Source organism: Trachinotus anak, unplaced genomic scaffold (assembly GCF_046630095.1).
Source record: "Trachinotus anak isolate AG129_WGS33_773 ecotype Australia unplaced genomic scaffold, CSIRO_AGI_Tana_v1 ptg000008l, whole genome shotgun sequence".
NCBI lineage: Eukaryota > Metazoa > Chordata > Actinopteri > Carangiformes > Carangidae > Trachinotus > Trachinotus anak.
In genome coordinates this window covers 18,665,895-18,688,710 of record NW_027273859.1, presented here as the reverse complement: position 1 = coordinate 18,688,710, position 22,816 = coordinate 18,665,895, and the positions used below count along the sequence as shown (strand labels likewise).

The 22,816-nt window shown below is 39.1% G+C and overlaps 1 protein-coding gene across 5 annotated transcripts in view; it reads left to right on the top strand.

Annotated features, from left to right (window-relative positions):
• Positions 1 to 22,816, top strand: part of gpat2 (glycerol-3-phosphate acyltransferase 2, mitochondrial) — a 100,320-nt gene that overhangs the window by 76,521 nt on the left and 983 nt on the right. For 4 of the 5 annotated variants that reach the window (XM_071483239.1, XM_071483238.1, XM_071483241.1 and 1 more), the window contains 18 exons: positions 79 to 189; positions 629 to 751; positions 2,481 to 2,580; positions 4,161 to 4,294; positions 4,549 to 4,648; positions 6,659 to 6,838; positions 8,128 to 8,226; positions 8,990 to 9,072; positions 12,078 to 12,208; positions 12,397 to 12,467; positions 12,745 to 12,905; positions 13,026 to 13,129; positions 15,364 to 15,548; positions 16,073 to 16,150; positions 16,636 to 16,758; positions 20,351 to 20,471; positions 20,689 to 20,757; positions 21,126 to 21,181. In XM_071483239.1, coding sequence (XP_071339340.1) covers positions 79 to 189; positions 629 to 751; positions 2,481 to 2,580; positions 4,161 to 4,294; positions 4,549 to 4,648; positions 6,659 to 6,838; positions 8,128 to 8,226; positions 8,990 to 9,072; positions 12,078 to 12,208; positions 12,397 to 12,467; positions 12,745 to 12,905; positions 13,026 to 13,129; positions 15,364 to 15,548; positions 16,073 to 16,150; positions 16,636 to 16,758; positions 20,351 to 20,471; positions 20,689 to 20,757; positions 21,126 to 21,181 — 2,029 coding nt within the window. The remainder of the gene's footprint in view (positions 1 to 78; positions 190 to 628; positions 752 to 2,480; positions 2,581 to 4,160; positions 4,295 to 4,548; positions 4,649 to 6,658; positions 6,839 to 8,127; positions 8,227 to 8,989; positions 9,073 to 12,077; positions 12,209 to 12,396; positions 12,468 to 12,744; positions 12,906 to 13,025; positions 13,130 to 15,363; positions 15,549 to 16,072; positions 16,151 to 16,635; positions 16,759 to 20,350; positions 20,472 to 20,688; positions 20,758 to 21,125; positions 21,182 to 22,816) is intronic. The other variant, XM_071483242.1, reaches the window with a different exon arrangement.

Below are 22,816 nucleotides of genomic sequence, written 5' to 3'. Positions count from 1 at the left end.
GACAAACACATTTTTTTAGTCCAAATACACTCACCCCTGCACATATTCTGCCTCTAAATTATGTGTTTTCTATCGCAGGTATCGAGGCTGGCTGGTGCGAAGACTGTGCTGTGCTCTGTTTGTGAGTGGGTGCAAGGTTTACACGAGTCCTGTTAGCAACAGACTGGAGAGAGTCTGTCAGAGCAACAGGTACCTGAGGGGAAAGAGGAGAGGAGTAGAGATGCCAGAGGAGAGTAAATAAACGATAGGCAGAGATACAGAAAATGAAACGGGCTCCTGCAGTTCAGGAGAGAGGGGAAATAGAGAGGTGGGGAGGAGATAAGAGACACAAACAAAGATACAGAAAATTAAGGCTATCATTGGGGCTGTGCAGAGTGAATGAAGAGAAATGGGATAACTTGGGACTGTCGTCACATTTTCCCTATCTCTGTCACCAAGTCTTGAGTTTGTATGTGTTGTTGTCTCTCCTTCGATGTAATTGAGTTTAACCTTTATGTAACCTCTTCAGTCAAGGATGATGTTGTTGTTGTTGTTGTTGTCTTACTGGCAGGCGGGTGCTTGTCTGTGTGCAGAACAAAAGAGGCTTTGTGTGGTGTTAACCCTGCTGTCCTGTGACCATGTGTTTCAGGGTGAAGGAGGTGCTCACAGCAGAGGATAAAGCACCTGAGGGGGCAGTGAGCCGAGGGCAACCCAACCGCCTCTCACCACTCCTCCACCTCATCAAAACCAGCATCTCCCCTGGCCTCTTACGGTTTGTGTGTTTATCTGTGTGTGTGCACTAGCAAAGGGTGCACAAAGGGTGAAGTCCAAATATTGTTGTTTATTGTTTATGTATTAATAACATAATTTGTGTATTGATTTAAAGCTCAACGATAAAACTCTTACATTTCCAAGTAACAAGAAATAGAATTGCTGTTTTAAAATGACATTTCTTAATCTTCTTCAAAATAGAAACACTTGAGTCTTTTGGATAACATAATTATTATTTATTATATTTATATTATTTATATATTTTCTTTTATATGTGGATACTAAAGGTGTATTTTGTGGTCAGTAGCTTAAATGACTCCAATTTCTTTTATGATAAATCATGTTTTTATTTTTATACTACAACTACATTTGAAACCAATATCTCAGGAACTTTGAGGGAATTTCTTCAAATTTGGAACAAATGTTCACTTGAACTCAGGATGAGCTGATAAGAATTGGGTGGCCAAATTTCAAAGGTCAAGCTCACTGTGATCTCACAAAACACATTTTCATAATATCCTAATTATGATAAGATACTTAATAAGGTTAACACTTAATACCCTTTATTAAAGTAATTCAAAGTCATAGTTTTATTTATTTTATTTAATCAAATTAAATTGTGTAAATTTAACTACATTTAAATTATTTTGTTTAATTCAACTTAATTTAATCGGAGTAAATTATATTTTATTTATTCATTTGAATAAATGTAATTCAATTAATTTAACCCACTATTATTTAATTGAATCCATGTAATAGGTATGTTTATGTAATTAATACAATTAAATCAAATTAATTAATTTATGAATTAATTTACAAGGACATCTGGCACCTGAATGCCCAAAATACCTCCTTGGTTTTTGCTACTCTTAGGCACAACAGTAAGAAATAACATTCAGCTGAACAAAAGAAATACTACACTCTGCTTTGTAAACCTGGTGCCACAGAAATTTCTCAAATATTGTACTACTTGACATGTAGGATGTAGTCTGATTGCAAATCTGGTGCATCAGTCATTTATCATCAAGATGACTGACAGTAGTTCAGCCATAAACTTGTCCATAGGCAGTGGAGGATGTGCAATACACTTTGATCGCTCCAAGTAAAGAGATGTGTCTTGTATTTAAAACTGAAATTGGATGGTATGAGTTTGTCAGGTCTTAAGAGTCTGTTCCTGTAGCCACAGACTGTTAGAAATTCTGTAAAGGTCTGGTGTAAGGAAGGGGAAACTTCTTGATTGTTTTTTTCTCTCATGAAACTTTTTTGGCTTTCTTGTAGTCTTAGGAATCTCTCTTCAAAATCTGCTCTGCTCTGTTCTTTCTTTTTTCCTTCTTCTCTCTTTCACTCTCTCTCACCCACATTTATAGCCTCAGACTTCATCTCTATCTACAGCTGTCACCATCACACACACCCCTCTTTATCGCTTTCTGTTTTGCTTCTTCCCTGTGTCATCAGTTTCTGTCTTATCCCCATCCCTCTTATCCCCACTTTGTCTCACTCCCATCTATCTCATTTACATGTTGTCATACTTAACTCCATCCTTGCTTTCTTTGCTGTGGCTTCCTTTTACTCAACATTAGATTATAGGTGATGATTTTCTCTTAGCTTCATCATCCATCCATCTATTATTACCTTGTGTACACTGTTCCCCTATTTTCCTTCATTAATATTGTATCTTCTTTCTATTTTCTGTCCATACATCTCTTCACACACTATCCTTTCCTGACTAGATTTGTGAGCTGGGTGATGCTGAAGACATTTGCTTCTGTATTTGGCAGTATTCAAGTTAACCTCAACCATCTGACGGAGTTGCACAGAGCTTCACAAGAGGTACAAGTATCTATAAACACATGCATATGCAGATGAAATGCCCTCAGGTTTTTATGATTAAACGTGTCCATAGCTGTTACCCCAAAGAGAAGCTCCTTCTCCAACACATGGAAAGTACCTTCGGTATTTGGATACAGATACAGGGATGCTTTGGCTCCACACATATCCTCACTAAGATTGTGAAATTAGGTACTCAGACGTCTAACAGCTACAGTGCTGTTTGTATACATCTACAAAACAGTCCGAGGTAAACAAAAATGTGAGAATCTAAATGCGATTATTTATGAAAGTAAGGAAAAAAGTATCTCTTACTTGCCTTGTTATGCTCAATTCTCATGAGTTTTTTTTTTTTACTACAGACTACACAACTCTAATTACATGGTTGACTAAATAAAAACAAGTAAATAACTCTGAGTGAGGCTGCTGTTGCAGAGGTCCAGGATGGGCATGAATGAATTCAGTAAACAATGTCTTTAGCTTAGATCTCACTGTAATGAAGTCTGTTACAGAAATTTAGGCAGATCAAACAGGAAATTATTCTACTGATGCTCATGGTTTATTTCTCCGAATAGTGTCCTATCCTCTGTCCTCACCTGGAAATAGAAGAAATGTGTACAAAATCGGCTGAATTCTTGATTTATCTAGTGAGCCTCACTTTACCCTCACACATCAGTTAGAAAACCTATAGATTAAAAAATGCTTCATTGTACAAATACTAATGGCACTCTCAGCATAATTTCCATGTCCTCTATCTCACTTAAAACCGGTATTATTTACTTTATACTTATTACAGATAAAATAAAAGATAAAAACTTTCAGATTCATATCAGGCCATTGTAGCTGATAAATCAGTTATTGAGAGTCTTTCAATAAGATTTTGACAACAGATTTCCCTGATGGACACGCTAGTATCAAAATAAAAGATGATAAACAAAAAAAAAAGCAATAAACATTTTTTCAGTTGTTGGTTTTGAAAACTAGCAATACTCTGACTGTTTACACGGTTTCAATATTGCGGCACTTTTATTGTGAACCATATTACCTTTTTTATTGTAGTGACACTATCATAGCCACAAAAGTGCAATCATGTTTTCTCTCACCGCTTTGCCTTCACTCAATATATAATTGAGTTTGTGATAGTAGCTCTTCATTTCCATGTCTGTAATGACAAAAGATTAAATGCTACTCAAAAGATAAAAAGGCCACATACAGAATAATAGAGCTGTTGTTGACCTTGGAAAAAAAACACTCATGGCCTGGTGTCACCTCCCAGAGTACATACTTCCTGTGTATACACTTGATCTCTGCCTTTATCTTTGTAACTATTTGAGTGAAAAGTACCAGGATTGTCTGATTTTGTATCTCTGCTGGCTGGTAAATTAAACTTTTGTTTTCTTGACTCCATTCTGTTGATACTATCTGAAGCCTGTGGGGCTTGATTATAATATTGATCAAATATAAGTGTACAGAAATACTCCTAATCTGTGCATCACCTCTGCACAGCCCTGTGTTGTTTGCTATAATTCACGACAATGTGAAGAATGTTGTTTATCTAAAGCTGCTTCTGTTCTGTAATTCAGGGATCTCTGCTGGTTTATGTGCATGTGCGTCACAGCATCGTGGACTGTGCTCTCATCCCTCTGGTGCTCTTCTGTCACAACCTGAGAGTTCCATACACAGTTTGTCCTCTCCAGGTTAACAGTTCCTTCTTAAGGTAGAATCATAAACATACAAAGTCACATAGAAGCTGCCAGGTTGCAATGAGATAACAATAAACATACAGTATCCTCATAAATAATGCAGACACCCTTTTTGGTCAGGAATGAGGTGCTGTATCACTTATATATGCAGCACCTTATTAAGGCCAGTCAGTTTAATTTCAACACAGTGTGAAGATGCATCATTACTCCAAGCTTCTAAGTTTAACAAGTGATTTCTGAGATACATTATCCTCTATTTATCTTAAAGATCAATCCTGCAGAAAGTAGGTGTGGTCCTACTGCCACCTTCTGCACTGACTGAGCAGGAAGCCGAGATGGACAGTTTGTACTCACCTGTCATGACCTCTGTAAGTCTAATGTGCTTTAACACCTTTATTATTAGCATGTTTATATTATTAGCATGTTTATTTATTAAACATGCTTCCTTGATTCCTTTCTCCTCACAGCTTTTCCTTGCATCCTTCCATTAGTGGGAAGGACTAAGATGCAAGACAAAGTGAGGGAAACATGGATGCAATGAAGGAAAATGAAGGGAACTGGGGTGTACCTGAATATCAGAACCAAATGTCATGGCAATCCATCTAATAGATGGTGCCAGCTGACAGACCACAATTGCCATCCCTCAAGTCACTCGACTAGCATGACTACATCTAAAATTTAACTAAATCTAAAATTAATTTTTAAATATCAATTAATTGTCACTTCAAAATGCTCTGGGAAAAGCTACATAAAGCTAATTTAACCATTAGCCTTGACTGGAGCCTATGGTTAGTCAGTCAAAATTGCAGTTTCTGCTTCAAATTTGTAGACTCCAACCCCAATAAAAATGGACCTGAATTACATTATTTAAGTACTGTAACCTCTACACATTTTGCAAAGCTCCTCAAGCCTTTCAAAAGTTGTTTTCACATATGCAAATGAACCCTTCACCCTCAAAAGTTAATTCAGGATTCAGAGTCACCAACCATAAAAAAACCCTTGGTATAAATCATTCCGGACTGACTGTTGGAGCGATTTCTCATTAGCTGTGTATATGAAACCAAAAACAGTCTGTTGACTTGTCGATGGGATCAAAACACTGGGCCATGAATCAGAAAACATGACGCTAATGCATTTTGCTGAAAAAAAAAAAAAAAACAACTTCGTAGACAGCAGGTAATTATATAAAATTACAGGGTAAGCAGAATGTACCTGTCCTTGCAATTTGGCTGCTTAGTGTATGTACATTTGGTTCAATTCATTCTCCCTCACATAGACACACTTTTCATTGCACTGGTGGAGTGTTAGCACAGTCAGCTCCTCAATCAGAATACAACCTGTCTTCTCCCCCTCTCCCTCATTCCCCAGCCTCATCCCATTCTCTATTCATTCTCAAAATTACCAAGAGCCATGAGTTTTGCTACAGAGATTGCAGCTTTGGAGTTGGCTGGAGTGACAAAGCAATGAGCAGAGGCTGGAGAAACAAGAATAATGGTGGTTAGTTTGATTGTGTGAGCTTGGCAGGTCTGAGGAGGTTGTTTCTATTTTATGAGAAGGTAATTTGCGCTTTTTCCTTATTTTGGAGATTTTCATGGTCAGTATTAATGGCGCCCTCCTCTCTCTTGTCTCTTGCATCTATCACAGTTTCCACAAGTACCTTCTTTGAGCCCTTTTCCTATTTACTTGATTTTTATCAATGACCAACGCCTGTACATCATTAATATATTCCTGTCAAAGGGAGCTCTTTGTCCTTTGTATCAGTTTGGCTAAAGATGTATTTCATTTGGAGGAGTTACTGGCTTTATTAAGATCAATATTGTGCTATACAGCTCAATAAAATGGTCCAGCCTGACATTAATCTACAAGACTACTGCCACAGTGGAACATAAACAGGTTGTTTATGAGTGATGCTGTAAGTAATTTTTTTTTTTTTTTTCCCATTGACCATTTATGTGAGGAAGCATATTGGCTTTGCGTGAGAAAGCAGGCTTGTTTATTGGTTCAATTTCAATGTTAATAGACCTTTATTGTTTATTGAGTGTGGGTCTGCTTAGCTGCTGTTCAATGGTTATTGAATTATTCTTGTCTGTAGGGGGAAAAGAGTATTTGGGGCAAGGAAAGTGTCTCTGAATGTCATGAAATGTTCCCTGCAGTTGCTTTTTATTTCTGCTCTTTATCCTGCCTGCTTCCTGCATTTTGACTTCTCCTCCCTCAGCTGCCCTCTGCGCTCAGCTTTTTGTATTGCTTATGTATATTTTAAAAATGCACAGCAAGCACTTTATGTGAATTGCTCCCCTGCTGCCAGGACTTTTCAGACGTTTGTCTCTGCCACCCCCACCCCCACCCCCACCCCCCCCTTCTCATTCCTCCCCCCTCAGCTGGTACGTGAGCTGCTACGTGAGGGCCAAGTGATAAGCGTTGGTGTGTCAGCAGAGTCTGGCCGAGGTGGCCAGTGGCTGGCACGCATCAGACAGCTCATCAAAGAGGGATCTGTCCCCGATGTCAGTCTGGTCCCTGTGGGCATCTCCTACGACTGTGTGCCCAAAACCAACCTACAGGTGGATGTCACATGCAAGAACACACACTTGTTATGACCTCAGGAATAAGGGAACAGGTTTGGTTTAGAACAGGGATTTTCAGACTGTGAGATGTGCCACAGATGAAGAGAAGGAGATGTGAGGTAAAGATACTGTGTGAGCTCTAAGGGACAGGTGCATGTCGGTGTTCTAAAAGCAACAGGAAGTCAGTTACTGTAGGTTGGCACAATAATTTGGCCCGCTTACCATCAAAGTCAACAGTTGCAGCTGCAGCAATAACTTTGATACAAAGCTCATGGAGGAAATTAATGTACTTTAAAAATTGTTAAATCTGAATGCACAGACATGATGCACATATTTCAGTTACAGTGTGAGTTATACTTCCTGAGTATCTCCAGTGTTCATTGCTAACAAACATTTACAAATCTGCTTAGAAATCATAGACGAAAAGATACCCCTCCTAAGTCCAGAACATGCTTAAAAATCTCCATGTGCCTCTGGTGTAGGGGAACATTGCAAACACAATCTGGCAATAGCTATTTCATCATACTTTAAATGGTTACATTAAATCCATGTTTGATTTGATGAAAATGGAAACAAATGTAAGCTAAAAAGTCAGGGCTCAAGTTACAGGCCACACCATAACTCACTAAGAGTAGCATTATACTTCCTGTTTATATTCCCCCAAAGAATTATGAGAACTGCAGTTCCATGGTTATCCACCAAATAGAATTAAGACAAAGAATAATAATAGGAGTGAGAAAATTCATCAATACTTTGTGTTACGCAATATACATCAATATTTTTTGACATAACTAAAGCTGTTGTCCTGATGTCGTCTGTCAGTGATGATCCAGCTCTAAGAGTCTTGTTTTTGCAACTTTGCCTTCTAATTTCTCAGCAGCCACTGTTGGGTGATTAGTTGAGATTTGAATTTCATATTTTCAAGGTAATGGCTATTAGTCTCCATTAGTCTTGCCCACTGTTATCTGCACTTACCATACTGGAGAGTGGGTGTTACTTTCAGTTAATTGCCATAATAAGGTCCTAGCCTCATCATTTTGTTCTGTCACTCACATAAAGTACAGTACACACAGTTCTCATCCTCAGATGAAACTCTGAGACTGGCTATTTATCTTAGTGCTCGTCTTAGATCCTGCTCATTAGTGGTATTGCAGCAATGTCGCTCCTCAAGGCAAAGACCTCATTATGATATAATAATAACTCTCGTGTGTGTGTGTGTGTGTGTGTGTGTGTGTGTGTGTGTGTGTGTGTGTGTGTGTGTGTGTGTGTCTTATATATCCTCGTAGGTTGGCTTAAGCACTGTGCTGTGGTGGCTTTGGTCTGTTCTTTGGAGGAGACCAGGAGGGAGTGTGAGGATCCACCTCGCACAGCCCTTTTCTCTCAAGGTTCACATTAGACAGAGCAAACCACCAAAGATTTGCTTGTCATTTGCAGTAGTTGTTCTCAGCTTTTTAGTCTTGTAACTGCTTAAATCCTTTTAACCCTTTATTATGTCTGTTGTGGCACCTCATCACTGTTCATAGGTGTTAGTGTGAACATGAGTTGTGAGCAGTTCAACCATAAAGTAATTTTCTCTTATCAGATTTGAGACTGATTTTATGAGACCTCAAGAGATAAAAGTATTCAGTATATCACAAGAAAAAAAGCAAAAATAAAATCAAAAGAAAAGAAACATATTTTTTGCAAGACTTTCCTTTTTTCTCATCTTTTTTGCCCCTTTAATCATCACTTTGTAGCACCACAGATTTATTTTGAAACCACTTGTAGAGTTGCAGCCCCCACATTTGAAACCTCTGATTTGCAGACAGGGTTGGACAGGCAGAGAATAAACCTTGTCATAAATAACCTGAAGTGAACTAAGCAAATTATCTTTTACAAATGAGCGTTGAAATTGTTCTTAAACTTTATCCTTAAACTTGTTATTTTGGGCCATAGAAATTAAAATGGTATTTACTTAAATGAGGACTTATTAAATTAAGTGTACTTAAATGCAACTGTACTGTACTTTTAATACCAACTTAGTCTAATTTTCTGGTCTTACTTAACCAGAACATCACTGTTGAATGGTTTAGAGAGACGACTTTGCAGCTTTATGAGAGAGCATGTGTGCATACATGATCCTTTCTGTGTGTCTTTCTGTGTGTGTAGGAGATGTGTGAGTCAGGGAGGTGCAGAGTAGATGAATGGCTCCCCCTACAGGACCTGTTGCTGCCTGTTATCCTCAACAACAGGTAATCAAACCACCTGTGTACTGTACCTGCATGCACAAGTGAGCGTTGATACTGTATATGAACAAACCACAATGGGTCTCAGATTTGGATTGTGTTATATCTAACATCTGTGAAATTGAAAAGTTAATTTCTCTTAAACTTTGAAGATAAACTTTCTTCTAAACCTAAAATCTGGCTCAGATATGATGCAAGCGCTGATGAGTTTTCATCCTCTTAGGCTCGGTCCAATTACCATCAACATTACACAGTCTGCCAGTGAAAAAGATAACAGAGAGAAAATAACATCCTTGCTCAATCTCTGCTTGGCTTCTGACGAGCGAAATGGCTTCTCCCTTAAAATGTTTAATTCTTCTGAGCAGCCTGAGTGAAAGAGATGGCAAAGTGATTGATGAAAAGACGTAGAGAGGGCTAGTTAGATTGGATTGTTATCAGCGTGTGAGCAGTTTTAGTTCTTTGTGCATTTCTACATTATTAACATGCTCTGGTACTTAACACTGTGTTGCTTCCATACTCACTCATTCTGTTTGTCCTCAGCTGCTGAGGTTTCAGCTTTTGAAGCCTCTTTTTTTGTTCCTATGTATAAAAAATACAAGGAATATGAGGGCTGCCGTAATGAAGATTAAAAGCCCTCACATGCATACACTGCATGGATTATTTATTCTTTGTTGAGATGAACAGCGTCACTGTCTTTAGGACTCGTGTATTAACAGAGCTAGATACGGCGCACTCACTAAGCACTTCATTGGAAACACCTGTACAACTGCATATTCACACAATTATCCAATCAGCCAATCATGTTGCAGCAGAGAGCTGTATAAAATCCTGAAGATAGTCAGTGTGAGTGTCAGTGAATGCTCACATCAAACATCAGAGTGGGGAAAAAAAATGTGATCTCAGGGACTTTGACCGTGACATGCAGTGCCGCTGGTTTGTGTATTTCTAAAACTGTTGATCTAGGATTTTCATGCACAACAGTCCCCAGAGTTTAGTCAGAACGGTGCCAGATGCAACTATGTTTCCAGTGAGCTGCAGTTCTGCACGAAGAAGTACCTTGTTGAAAAGAAATGTCAGAGGAGAAAAGGTCAGACTGGTTGGAGCTGACAAAAACCACTGGTTACAACTGTGGTGAGTAGAAAAGCTTCTCAGAAAGCACAGTACATTCAACCTTGAGGAAGATGGGCTGCAACAGCAAAAGTCCACATCTGGTTCCAACAGAAATTTGAGGCTGCAGTGGGCACAGACTCACCAACACTGGACAGCTGAAGACTGGAAAAACTTAGCCTGGTCTGATGAATCTGGATTTCTGCTGAGGCAGCAGGTGGTAGGGTCAGAATTGGGCATCAACAACACAAATCCGTGGATCCAACCTGCCTTGTGTCAACAGTCCAGGCTGGTGGTGGTGTAATGACCTATCTGAATATTGTTGCAGGCCATATGCTTCCCCTCATTGCCACAATTTACCATCTTTTAATGGCTACTTACCATGTCACAAAACAAAAGTCGTCTCAAGCTGATATCCTGAATGTGACAGTGAGTTCACTGTACTTCAGTCGCCTCCCCAGTCACCAGATCTGAATCCAATAGAGCACCTTTGGGATGTGGCGGAACAGGAGATTCACAAATCTGCTGAAATGACGTGATAAATTCATGTCAACATGGACCACAGTCTCAAAGAAATGTTTCCAACATCTTGTGGAACCCATGCCAAAAAGAACTGAGGCTGTTTTGAGAGCAAAGAGGGACCCTACCCAGTATTAGTATGGTGTTCAGTGGCTGTAAATCTCTCACTTGAACAGCTCATAACCATAGATAAAACTTATATCAGTCCAGCAAAGCCTCAGATAAGCACCTCATAAAATGTATTGCACAGCTGCGATTTTATATCTTTGTGTGCACCTAAAGAGACTGAACCCTGGGAGTTGTTTACAGACACACGTTCCTTTTATTGTTATAAATGTGGTATTAAGTCAACCACTGAATTCTCCTAATGGTTGTAGAGAGATATCTTGAAATTCAGCTGATTTTATTTATTTTTATTTTTTTCTCATACGTAGCCAAAAATACTGTAATAAAAGTGAATTGATCATTACTGAAAAATTCCATGTGCTAAAGTTAAATGAAAGCATTCAATTTTTTTCATCTGGATCAAGTAATATTTATCCTGGGATCCATATGTTTGTTATGCAGTTCTCTTGGCAATGAATACAGTTTATTGCAACACATTTTAATGGCATTAGTTCTTCAGTATCTTTTTTTTTTCGACTGTTCACCACCTTTTATTCTCATTTAAACTTGTAATCTATAAGATTTTAGTCCCGGTTGATTTAGCAACAACTGTGGTTGCTGTGGTAACAAAATGTAATGCTGCAGAAAACACTCCTGAAACAGATACTGCCACACAAATACACCAGAAGAGTAACTGGTGTATCTGTTTACAGTGCAACAAAATAAACATAAATTGTTTATATATTAAAAACGTGACAACTACGATCTGATTTCATGCTGCGCACAGCCTGTGTGAGTTTTTTTTCAGAAAATCACTGTTACCTTGTTTTATAGGTTTTGTTTTGATAAACATTTGAAAGCTAGTATTAACTACAGCGACAAATACATGGTGTTTCCTATGGATGCTTCACAATAAAAGCTACCCCAGGTTTTTCCAGTCAAACACTTTTAATGTGGTACAGCTCTGATACAGTGTAAAGAGAGTGAAAATAGAAAGGAGAGGAAGTTATCAGAGATAAAGTTGCACTGGATTATACGGTGGACTCCACCACTAAGAATTAAAACAGCTAAAGTATATAGAGAAGCAGTCAGTGAATGTAAATAGATGAATGGCTATTGAAGACAAAATTCAGACCATAAATAGAGAATTAAGTTTGATATCCTGAAAATTTTAGAGATTATAACTTTAAGAAGTGTAAACTAGTTGAGACTACTTAAGATAAACTTACTGTAACTTCATCCTGACATCCTTCTCTCCTCATCTCTATTTCTCTCTTAAGAACTGACTGTGTGTTCGGGCGGAGGCGCATGTTGTGGCTTCTGCCTTCTTGTCATTATGCGTCTGAACAGGAAGAGCAAACTCATCCAGAGAGAGACCTCAGCGTTGCCATCATCCTCCACCTCATCTTCTGTAAGTCCAGGATTATGTACCCCTGCTGAATCGTAAATGAATCTATATAAGCTGTTGATTTAATGGTATGCAAATTGTGCCGCGTGCGTGCGTGCGTGCGTGCGTGCGTGTCTGTCTGTGTCTGTGTGTGTGTGTGTGTGTGTGTCTGTGTCTGTGTCTGTGTGTCTGTTCATGTTCCCTCTTTCTAGCTGCAACCTCCTGCATGGCTGTGATGTCCACTAGTCTGGTGTCCAGTCTTTTGTTGTACAAACACCGCAAGGTACGAGCATCATCAACATGTATTTGTTTGTTTGCTGAGCAATTTTCCCCACGGTGCTGTCAGTGTTGAAATCTGCCTTGCCCCTCTGCCTTGCCCCTCTAAGGATCCATCAGTACTCCAAGAGGCTCATAAACAGAATTGGTTTTTCGCTCCAGTTTATTAGAGTGTGACAGTGATTTTCTGAGTCATAGCCACTGGTCTCTAACTAATGTCACCAGATGGTTTCATGCTCATGTCTGATTTTGGAGCTAAGCTTTTCCATCCTTCTCCTCCACAGGGTGTGAGCACATCTGTCCTGTGCCGTGATGTGGCCTGGCTCACGGAGGAACTCTTGTTCAGGAACAAAGACGTTGGCTTTGGGGGAGGTTTAGTGGAGGTTGTCCACTACTCCCTCTCTCTGCTTGCTCCTCAGCTCATTATAGCTGCAGCACCGTCAAGGTTGGTTTTCTGTTTTCACTGATAAGCTGTACACTGCAAAACCTTGCAGTTTATCAAAAATCCAATTTCCCTTTCAGCGAAACCTCTTTCTCCCATTATTGTTCTTTTGTCTTCTTCCAGGAAAGACCCTTTTATTGTGCCTCGTCCCTCTCTCGCTGCCACGCTACACCTCGCCCTCCAGGCCCAGATTGTCACACACGCCTTTATACTGGAAGCTGTTGGTGGTAAGTGACTTTTTATGTATGTATTTTGTGTAGCTGATAAAACTTTCACTTTCACACTCACAGCTTAGCACGTAAGGCTGAATATCATTTTGAGACCCTGAGTTCTCTAGGCACCTTCTTTTTCGTGGGAGGCCTTGGCAGTGGCTCTGACTGTTGGCATGTCAGTATGGAAAATCAATTTGAAACATGACATTTTAAAGTATTAGAACTTAATATTCTTAATGTTTAAGGAATTCTAAGCTTTGAGCAGTGTCAGGCTACTGTAAACACAGAGCAGATTTTTATCCACCTTTTAAAAGAAGCAAGAGATGTGTGATCTCTCTGATATGTGATGTGTAGAGAATGAAAAACCCTCATGAATTAAGTGCTGCAGCTATAGCAAGTGAGTCATCCATGGAAATCAGGTAGCAAAATGATACAAGGAGACCACACTACGACTGGAAAACCCAAGACGCCTCAAACCCAAGACGCCTCAAACCAGGCCCTCTCCATATTATAGTTTACTCTTAATGATCTGCTAACATGTTTTATTAATTCAATATCTGTTTTAAACTCCAAAAAGAAGAAATTCATGTATTCCTCATGAGCATGAACCTTTGAAGTTCCTACTCCAATCCATATAGTTAGCTGAAATCAACACAGCTTACACACCTTAGTAACAGAAAACCCATAATACAATCCACTATACTATTAGCACACTGAATACAATAAACAATTGAATGCCATTTGCCTTAGTGCTATTCAATTCAACAGCTAATCACACTCACATGATTTGTATGAAAAGGTCAAATGGTCATCACAGAGAACCACCGTACTGTGAAGCCATGCTATCTCATTCCAGGGACCTAATATTTAAATATTTGTCAATATTTTATTTAGTCTGTCTTGTGTGTGAGAGATTAGAGTTTTGTATGAATAAATTAAAAAATCCAATACATACACTTACAGACCTACAAACTCTGGTTTAAGTTTGGTTATTGTTTACCTTCTTCAATTCTTTTCAGCAGCTTTTTTAAAAGTCTTGGAGACTGGATGCTTCTACCAACGCATGGAACACCAGCTCAGTATCCCCAGGAGTTAAGTCCATGTTGGACGATTCTGCACCTTAAAATTCACATTCAGTGCTAACATTAAGTGCCAGTGTTCAGTGCTAATACGGGAAGATATAAGCAGGCAGAAAGTCAGGGTGTGGATATATAATATAGCATACCCATAAATAATTTTCCATAATCACAATCTATCCCCAACCTTAACTGCACTGAGCAGATGTTGGGCACTAAACATAATCCAGGGTTTTGCAGATTTGCCCAATGTGGCGTTCTTGTCTGGTAATAGGGCTGGAAACACAGCATAACACATATGAGTAATATATGGTAATCATCTAATGGCGGAAAGCCTAGATCCCAAGTCCTCACCAGATATTATATCAACTCATCCTTTAGCCCTTGGGCCAAGAACTATCTGTTGAATAACCTATACTCAGATGCGTGCTGTTTTGTTTCCAGATACTATGCTAACAGGCATAGAGGGGGGAAGCCGTAGATAGCCTTACTAACATTATTGGTGGAGGTAAAAAGAGCTGTTTTGTGTTTTGTATTTTCGTAATGTTTTGAAGTACAGGAACATACTTTTTCTATGGAATAAAGTCTCTATTTCTGCATGAGTCATTATCCCTGCATGACATGTTGTGGTTGTATAGAAAGTGAAGCTGGTGGATAGTGGGCTGTGTACTGCTGAAAGCCTCTGTGTAGTAGACTGACACATTGATGCCCTCAACCTCAACCCTGACCTCAAGTGATAAGAATAAGTTCAATCAGCTGCACTGAGGCAATGATACAACCGTATATTAAACCCTAATTTCTTCCATAATGATTTGTGTTCAGCATTTGTCTTCCAGGTTTGTCTTCCAGGTTTGATGTTGTGACAAAATGTAGTGTGAAGGCAGCTCTGTTTAGGGACATGAACAATCAGGATGTCAGGACTTTCCCACCACCACATGAAAGCAGGATAATGGGGATAAAAAATACAAATAAAGACTTAAAATTTGTGTAAAGGGCGGAAATCCTAGATCACACAAGGACTGTGTCAAGTGTTATTTTGAGATATTTGTCTAGATATAGAGCAAAACCTGCTTACTTTGGATCATAGCAAACACAAATTTTCTCACAGTTTATATGAGCACAAAAAACTAGAACAAATGTTGAGATGTTTATGTGTGTGATTTTTGTCCTCAGCGTGTGCAGTGTCAGCCATGCTGTGCGAGGTGGTCGTCAGTGGCGTCAGCAGCAGGGTGAGGAGTGACGGTGTGGAGGGAGAGGAGGTCAGGGGTGACATGGAGTTTGATGTGGTGCTCTGCCAGTCCGAGTTGACTGAGCGAGCCCTGCAGCTCTGCCATCTCCTGCCTCCGGGCTTTGTGCCGGTGAGTTTAAATTCATATCACACACACACACGCACCCAGTGTGTCTCATTCAATGGATGTTTAATGGAGCCGAACAGCCATTCATCCTGCTCTGCTGCCTCTATCTCAAGCAGAAAGAGGTTTTGCACTCTGTGTGTGTATGTGTGTGTATTGTGTATCTTTGTGGCTGTGTATGTACATGCTCCATCACACTGACTTCAAGGGCTCCGAATCTGAGCCAGAAATACTATCCCTTTCTGTTTGCCCACCTTTCATTTCAGCAGCTGCACTTTTCTTGTCTCTTCTGCTTGCAGCTATGTTTCTCACCCTTTTCCTCGTTGAAACTATCGCCCCTGCTCTCATCACCCTGCCGGCCGTTTCTCCTTCTCCTCCTCTGATCTCTGCTCCATCTCTACTACACACCTCATGCCCTCTGTCAGCTGTCTGCTTCTGCACTTCTTAGATATGTGATGCACTGAAGCTGTTTGTAACCTTGCTTTATCACTGAGCTTACTCTTTCTCTCTGTCTCTCTGTCTCTCTCCAGCCCTGTCAGTCATCCCAGAGTTTCGCTCTGGACGCTGTTGACAGTCTGGTGCGCTGTGGCATCCTGATCATGGAGGAAGTAAGAAAGATTTTTTTTTTTTAATTCTAAAAGAATTGCTCTCAAACACTGAATGATTTAAGAATATACTGTTTTTGAAAATATTATTGCCTCAAGTTCATTTCATTATTCAAAAATCTAGATGATCTGGTCTGCAGTTCATCAATAAATATCGTTTCAATTCTTCATACGGTGCCTTTTAATTGCTTGAATTTAGTTTTATAACTTGAACCAGTGTTCAGTTTTTTGAAACGGTCATAGAGTTGTTCATTGAGTTATATGTTTACATTGATGTCATAGTAGTGGTGTTGTACTGAACTGCATTATACTATTACTATTATAATATTATACATACTCCCAACAATGTCATCAAAAACTGAACACAAAGAGCAGATAGATGGATGGATGAAATGGATGGATGAAATGATATGTACTTTATTAATCCCTTGGGGAAATTCAAAAAATTTCAGTCTGATATGCTGATGCTGTTCTACTGTTCGCTGTAGGTCCCCAGGGATGTTCCCATTTGTGATTTCTGGAAGAAGGAGGGCACTCTGACTTGGACCACCACTGATGACCCTTATCACAGCGACTCTGACTGTGAGGAGCAGGACCTGCGTTCCTACAAGGTACAGAAGAGCACTGCTGGCTTCCCCACTGGCTTCCTCACATGCCTTAGAGAAGCAGAGGTTACATGAAGGGTAGATGTGCCATGCTGGTCCGACCTATGAACAATGGCACCTTAGTTGACTGCTTACAGGTCATGTACAAAAACACCAGAAACACCACATGAAAAAGAACTTTGAAGTAATTAAATCTCCATTACAAAAGCTCCTACACAAATGAGTCACATGTCTTGAATGCCAATTAGCATTATGTGTCTGCTTTAAAAGGAGCCTAACTGTCATGACCGTTATATGTGATTTGTAAGAGCAACACGATGCAGCTAAGCAACTTCCAAAGGGACCAAATCGCCCGTGTTCAGAATGCAGGTGCATTGTTCATAAAAGCTGCAAAGTGACTTTGAGGTGGCAGCCTGAAGGAGTCATAACTTTAAAATTTATAAGATATATCAACATTGTCAATCAATGAACCGGAAATTTAACTTCCTCCACCTCCCCAGCCTCCTCCTCTATTAGCATTATTTGTATATTATTATTATTTTTTTTTTTATGAGTTCATGTTAATTAAATATTGTGTATCTCAGGCTTCATCAAGGAGTTTCTCCAGGACTGACGTAATCAGAACTGTAATCATCCCAATTTTAAATCCAAAATATCAAATGTGTTTGATATTTATTGGGGCATCACTGATGAGTCTCTGAGCAGTCCAGGAGGTATAAGACTGGATCTGTAAAGCAGTCACATTACCAGATAATCTGGGCTGAACATTGTTACTGACCAAAAACAGTTTTTTGCTTGTCGAAGACCTTGAAGGTTGATACATTGCATCACTAACAATTTTTTACTTAGACATTATTTTAGACCTTGTTTTTATTAGAAATTTTAACAAACAGTTGAACCAGAGTAAACTAAACAGAATGCATATATGTATAAAGAAGTTCTAATGCCTACCTGTGCTGCAAGCAAGTTGACCAACTAGTCCTGAAGGACCGATGCCACCTCAGTCTTGGCATAAAATAATGTCTTCAACTTCAGCTTTGTCCACTGAGGAAGAGCCTTGACTATGTTCATACAGCTTTACTCTTTTTAACTTAAATCTTTAAACTTTCTCCATCCACTGCCCTCACTCTTCTTCTATCAACGCCTCTGCTCTGCTGCCCCCAGCTCAGGTGCTGATCAAGGACAGAACACACCTCCAGACCAAACAATAACAAATAATCCCTTACCACTACCTCTACTGTCAGTTATCAGTGAGCCTGAATAAATTCACTTCAGGTTAGGCTGCTACACTATCTAATTCTCCAGAAGAACCCTGGTCTTGTGTAGGCTTAAGGTTTAAAGATTTATACTCAAATACCTGAATTTTAAAACTCCCATTTTTTGTTCATGGACATGCACTTTATTAATTCACATTGCTCCTCAGTTTACACTGTTTTCCCAGATGGCAGTCCTCCACTAGCAACAGCAGCGACTACACACTACATTTCTGAAAGGCCATAGGTAATATGAGGTCTGTGTATACTGTACTATACATACAAATCATGACATGGAGCTTAGAAATAAAATTAACAGTTTTTTAATAGAATTGTGACCAGGACGATTAACAGTTAAAAAATAACTGCCCTGTGATGGATAAATGCTACAGTCGCTGTATCTGCAGCTCTTGAGAAGTCTTAAAAAGCATTGAATTCAGTTCTCAGTTTTTTTTTCTTATGGACTGCAGACAGCGATGTTATCTAAAACGTTTTCTGTATGTGATTGTATGTGATTGCAGATTGTTGGGAGATTTAAAAACTACAGTTGATAGAGGTGCAGCAGTAGATTGTGCTGCAAGAGGCTGACAGATATGTATTATTATTATTATTATTAAATATTTGTATTATTTATTATTAGTATTGCTGTTAGCTAAGAAGCTCAATGACTCAATGACCACGTGTCAAATAATAAGTAAAAATGTAAATGGACTTAAACTAATTCATCAATTTTCAGAAACTATTACATAAAGCTTGGAAAAAGGTGATAAAAAGGTGATATGAATGTCAATAAATTCACACACCTTATGAGTAATTGTAGGCCTTATCATCCCTGCTGGCTTTCCATTAGAATCTGACCAGTACAGTGTTTCTTACAGAAACATCTGAAGACTTAATATTGGCCGATATGTTAGTGATATGTATTTACATCTTTAGTGGCCTCCGTGTCCTTTTGGAGCCACTTGATGTGACTCATTTCTTTGAAAATGTTTATTATGCTGAGAGTGCATTTCTTCTACTTGCATAGTCAGTCTACCAGTAACTTTTTGCCAAGCAGCCTCTCTGGCCTTGTTCATAGCTGCTGTATTTCTCTTTTTGTTATCACATGCCTTTACTGCTCATATAACTCAGCTCATAGTTGTTTTTCTGACTGTGCCCTCTTTTCTCTCTTCCCTTTTCATTTTATAGTTCTGCTGTGTATTGATGCTTTTAACATAATGATTGTTTAAAAGGCGATTTAATTAGCCTCATTGACCAAATGGTCACTGCTCATTGAAAAATTGGATGAGCTCCATTCTTTAAATCAGGATGAAAGAAATATCACTGTTATTAAATCTTGATTCATGTATTTTTAAGCACATTTTGTAAAGCACATTGTAAAGAGTACGAAGGGACAAATACAGAATGGTGTGTTGAGTTTCCTTGAGAAGCAAACCACAATATCTGCTGCAAACTGCTCAGCATGTTCCTCTGTTCATCCTTTGAGAGACTTAACAGTTTCTTTATGAAAGAATTGTGTGGTTACAAGTTATGGGCAAAAGCATGTCTGCACCCAACATACTTTTGTTTACCTATGGTTTGAGCCAGACCCCGTCCATTTACGGGAAACTTTAATTTCACTGCATCTGTTAATTTCTCAGACAAAAATGTGCTTCCCGCTTTGTGTCAACTGTTCGGGGAAAGCCCTTTCCTATTTCAATGTAACAATGCCTTCATTGCACAAAAACAGTATTCATATAGAACGTTTTCAAGGTTTGGAAAACATCTACTGGCCTGTGCAGTTTTAACACCTTTGGGATGAATTTGAATGCTGACTGCGACCCAGGTCTTTTTATCCAATCTCAGTGCCTGATGGTAACGTTTGGCTGAATGGGAACAAATCCCTGTAGTCAGCCTCTAAAATCTTGTTAAAGTCGTCCCAGAACAGTGAAGGCTGTAATAGCAGTGTATTATTCCACACCAGTGGCACCATTGCCTTCACATGCCAAGGAAGACAAAACTAATGCCTGAACACACTGTACCTGGAAGCTCAGTAAGACACATGCTATGCAGTGGCGCTGCATTACAGTAATAAAAACTTTAATGTTTTCATCCACAAAAGAAAATATAAAATCTACTTTGATAGCACTGGGATTTCACCCTGGGACATTCACATAAAAGTATGCTGTCCTAGCAAGTGTTGAAGCCCCAGGGAGCTCAACACAGAGAGTATAATACCACCACATCCTACAGCTGTATTTTATCTTGGCAGTGACTTCTCATTTTGTGCTCATTGTAGTGGAACTTTCTCTTTCATTCCAGCTCTGCCCTCATCACCATTTTGCCATTTCTGTCGTCTTTTCTAGATAAGCCAGCCAAGTCAGTGTCCAGAGATGCTCTTCTTCCTCTGCAGCATGCTAGCTGGACATCTGAGGACACTGTGTTGGACCGTGACAGGACTGGACCTCATAGACACACCTCTGCCAGGTATATGTACTGTATCTTTACGGGACAGTGTTTATCTTTTACTTTACTTAAAACACATAATTGATTAAAATTTGTCTTTGTGGTAAATTAGCAGGACTTTCATTTTAAAACTTGCTTCAAATTTTTTCTTTGATACAGATAAAAAAGGAAAAGTATGCACTGATTTTGTAGATTGTCTGGAATATTTGTCTCCATTTTCATGTCTTTCCTGCTTCAGAAGCAGAGTTTGTGGCTCAGATACACTCCTATCTGTGTGACACAGCAAAGAAGAAGAAAGAGCACTATGGTGAGCTCAACCTGTCATTCCCTTCCCAAAAGCACACACATTCACATTCCCACAAACATAAAGATCTTTAAAACCTTGTAGCCTTGCCTTATCCCACTGATTCAGTGTGTGTTGTAACAAGTCAGCAGGGACTGGAGAAGAAACACCCGGCAGCTCCCTCAATAACTTCACATACTCTATTCTTCTTCTTAAAAAACATATAAGACAATCAGAAACTACCCAAATGACACCCTTCAATAATACACAGTATAAAAGTCCCACCAGTCCCACTGGTAATGGCTTTGTTCTGTTATCCTGACCTGGTTTTTCTATATTGGATATCTGTCTGTTCTTTTGATTCATGTGTGCCTTTGTGCCATATCTCACAGAGAGCTGCTCTGAGGAGGCTGCACACACCGCAGTTAGAACACTAATAGACCTGGGGGTGAGTGACAGCCTCTATGTGTGTGTGACTCTCTCTCTCTCTAAATCTGTCTGTCTACAGAGAATTAAAGCTCGACTCAGGACTGAAAGTTTAGGCACAGTCCAACTCCCAAAAAGTTCAGTTCTAATATCGACCTACTCCCAGGTGAACCTGAATACAATCCAAATTGCTAATGACCAATCAATGGCTGGCAACGTTTTTCAAAAATATTCTTGACCCTCCAACCTGATTTGATGCAACAAGAAGGGAACTCAGCCTGACTTGAGCCAGTCATTTCCAATCATGTTTAAGCAGAAATGTCAGTGTATAAAGAGGCTTCACTGGGCCAAGGACACAAGTGATTCAAAAATTTGAATTTGGAAAAGAGTAGTACGTGCAGGTTAAGGTCTCTTAACTGTGGCAAAGTGATCTACATTTCATAGTTGAGTCTTAGGAGAACACTGGTGTTATATGGACCCTAAATGTTCTGGATTTAAATTACATAAAACAAAGTCATCTCTAAATAAAAACATAGCTGAGATGAGCAGTGTACTTACACACAGTTTTGATGTGCATATACTTTACTTTAATTCTTCCATTTTATGCCATTTTACACTTTAACTTCACTACATTTCCAAGGCACATGTTGTAATTCACTACATATAGTCATTATAGTTACTAGTAACTTTAATGACCATGATTTTACACACAAAATATGTGATTATCAAAATAAAACAATCAGATTTTAAAATATGATTTGTTGCTTTAGAGCAATCTATCCAGCAAAATGTAAAGTAGTTAAATCTTGCATTGCCCCAGTGAGTAATAACAACACGTCACTCGAGAGGCCAATTGTTCTGCCCTATGAGTGCTTGTACTTTTGATAACTGAAGTGCATTTTGCAGATAAAACATCTGTACTGAAGTAATGCAAGGTTTTTACTTGTAAATGAATATTTTTACATTGAGGTTTTGCTAATTTTGTTATTTGGGCTCGCACAAGTAAGGCAGCTTATTTTTGAGGATTCCTCAGTGACATATTTCCCTTTCCTCTTGCGGGTTGTGAGGTGACCTGATAGGAAAACTCCACTCTGGCACAAAGAACTGAGGATTAAACAGAAACTCTGACTAGACCAGATAAAGGCTTTATGTTGTGAAGTATTATCAAACTGCAACATAATTCAAGTCTGTTAAAGTTGTTTTTCATACAGCAAAAGAAAGAGAGTGGTAAATGGTTAGTCTTGCAGATAGGAATCAGTGTCTGTTATCGCCATATGCACCAACTCTGCAAACAGCAAGGAGTAATGAAAGTGCGAACTCCTTGACTGGCACCAACTTAAAAACTGAGAAGAACTGGAGAAAGTCAGAAAAGTGGAGAAGCTCAGTCATAAATCTTAAATCTTTTTATCCATAAATATATAAAATCAATGTTTGCACAAATTCCTTGCTCAAGCAATTCACCACTCAGCCTTCTCAAAGTAGACAGTGTCTGCATCCATCAGTCTCCTCTTCCAGTCTGTGGGTCGGGAATCTCTGCCTCCATACACTGCCTTTAAAAATAGAGCATCATTGACCTATATATCTGCCAAGATCTCATGAGGCAATTAATAACTTTCTTATCAAGGTTATCAGTCAGAAGTTGTTGTTATCTTGCTTG